This window comes from Camelina sativa, chromosome 11, assembly GCF_000633955.1.
Source record: "Camelina sativa cultivar DH55 chromosome 11, Cs, whole genome shotgun sequence".
NCBI classification, from domain to species: Eukaryota; Viridiplantae; Streptophyta; class Magnoliopsida; order Brassicales; family Brassicaceae; genus Camelina; species Camelina sativa.
In genome coordinates, this window is record NC_025695.1 from 8,189,232 (window position 1) to 8,191,505 (window position 2,274).

General features: G+C 36.4%; 1 protein-coding gene and 1 long non-coding RNA gene across 2 annotated transcripts in view; both read left to right on the top strand.

The window, feature by feature from the left end:
- Nucleotides 1–622, top strand: part of LOC104722354 (60S ribosomal protein L18a-like protein) — a 2,232-nt gene extending 1,610 nt beyond the window's left edge. The window contains exons 5-6 of the mRNA XM_010440504.2: nt 94–211; nt 296–622. Of these exons, the coding sequence (XP_010438806.1) occupies nt 94–211; nt 296–349 (172 nt within the window). The 3' untranslated portion in view covers nt 350–622. The remainder of the gene's footprint in view (nt 1–93; nt 212–295) is intronic.
- Nucleotides 842–1,551, top strand: LOC104722355. The gene is made up of 2 exons (XR_757186.2): nt 842–1,057; nt 1,233–1,551. It is a non-coding gene; the product is annotated as an uncharacterized LOC104722355 (long non-coding RNA).

The following is a 2,274-nucleotide window of genomic DNA, read 5'->3' on the forward strand; positions in this document are numbered from 1 at the left end:
TTTTTTTTTTTTTTTTTTTTTTTTTCCGAGTTAAGTCAATGTGGCTTCGCTGTAACCAATTCGTTTACTTACTATTTATCTCTCCTTCTACAGCTTTCTCCTGGGGTTTTTGTTCCCTTTCTTGTGGTACTATGCGACATTTCTGTACTTCGGAAACTACTACCGCAAGGATCCTAGAGAAAGAGCTGGCCTTGCTGCTTCCGCAATCACTGTAATGACTCTTTTCTCTTTCTCTCAAACTCTTATCACTTTATACTGAGGAAATGAAGATGAAAATATATGGTGATGTTGCCAGGCGATGGGATTCTCCCTCTTGCTACTGGTGATTCTTGTTTTCAGGTGGTTCTAATGGGTTCTTTACTTAAACCGTCGTCATCATATACCATAGTCTTGAGATATATATATATATATATATATATATAATGAAAGCCCCATACTGGCCAAAGGAATATAGAGGAGGGACTTAGATACGTGTGTCTGTACATTCTCATATAATACAGATATTATATACCTCATCTTTATACTCAAGCTCTGTATCATTTTCTTCTCGCAATATACAATTGTGTACAAAAAGAAAAGAGAAAAAAATAAATAAATGAGCAAATGATTGTTTCTTTCTTGAGCTGGATATGAATGTTTTATTTTATTTTTACATTTTTTTGCTTCTTACTAGACCATTGTTTTTAAATGAGTAAATTAAGGAGGATTTTGATAATTTATCTGACCACAGACAATATTATAAGTGCATTACTAATTTCTTTTTAAAAAAAATTGTTTTTTAACATTACTAATTAAATTATTTAGCAACGTATATAAATGGAATCGGCAAATTTTGACGTATACGCGCGTCAAGACTAATACTAAATTCCCTGATTGGCCCAACGCTATTACCAACAAAAAAAAAAAAAAAAAAAAAAAANTCGAAGAGACGAAGATGAATAAGTTTGGTGGGAAGAAGCCGACGGGAACACCGTCGTTAGCGATGTCAACCGTCGTCGTTGTAGCCTCTCTGCTCGCTGGAGCCTCAGTCGTTCACAATATATACAAACCTGATCTTGTAAGTTGTCTTTTTTTTTTTCTTTTCAATAACGCATGTAACCTGTTCGACGAAATGTCTAGCTGAGCCAAAATTTGTTTAGTTCTCACTTTGTCTCAGTAATGCTAAATTCTATGAGTCTCCGTGGAGAGAGATGATCTGAGAATTCAGTTCCTTTATTTCGTTTGAGTTGCAGAGTTTACCTCAGATCGAAAGCGATGAAGGAGATAAGAAGGAGGAGTCTGGAAACAAAGCTTAATTCTCTTGGTGAGTTTAAGTTCTGGCATTGCTTTTTTTGTCTTTTTCAGACTCCTCTGAGTTTGAGTTATGTTTTTAGACCTCTGTTGTTATGTATGAATAAGTTCATTCACTGGATCAGTACATTTTGATCCATCCAAGAGTACTCTTACGCGATTGGTGTTGCAATAGATTGCTAATTGTCGATTTCCCCCACACTGTTGTCTAATTGTTGCATCATGATAGTGAATTATATGTACTGAATAACTATGAACTTATGTAATATTTGTAAACTTCGGTAAAACTTGATTAGATGAAAATAGACGAGGTTTCTAGAAAATAACAAGTCAAGTGGTCATTCTGTTTTACCCCTTACCGCACACTATTATTGAACACGTTGAACCTATCTATGATGAACTCGTTCAAAACACCATTTCTTTGTAACAGGTCAATACTCATGTTCATCATTGACAAATATTAATTAGTTTGGGGGAATATTTATTTAGCTCTAAGAAATGGGTTCAGATGAAGGTGGAGAACGCTGTGAGCGGAACAGTACGACTGATATTGGGGCTGATCGTTTGATCGCCGCAAGTAGTTGCGGCTGCGGCAGACGCAAGTTTAGCTGTTCGTTTGGTCGCCGCCGATAGTTGCGGCATGACGTAGCGGCAGACGCAGCGTTCTGCGATTAATTTTTTTGGACGCGGATTGAATTCAACGTCAGAGACTGAAAAGTTGCGTTATATGAAGTAAATAACAAATATACCCTTGTTTTCTTCAAAAAATTACAAAACAACTAACCCTAAATTAACTCTCTTATCTCGTCTTCTCCGTCGCCACCATGGTTCTTCTTCTTCTCTAAGCTTCGTCATCTCCATCTCTCTGGGTAATTACTATACAAATCCAAAGCTTGGTGAACAGCTTCTCTATTTCATCCTCTTCTCTCTTCTCTATTTCAGTCCAAAGGTACAATTTCTATCTTCACTCTCTCTCTCTCTATC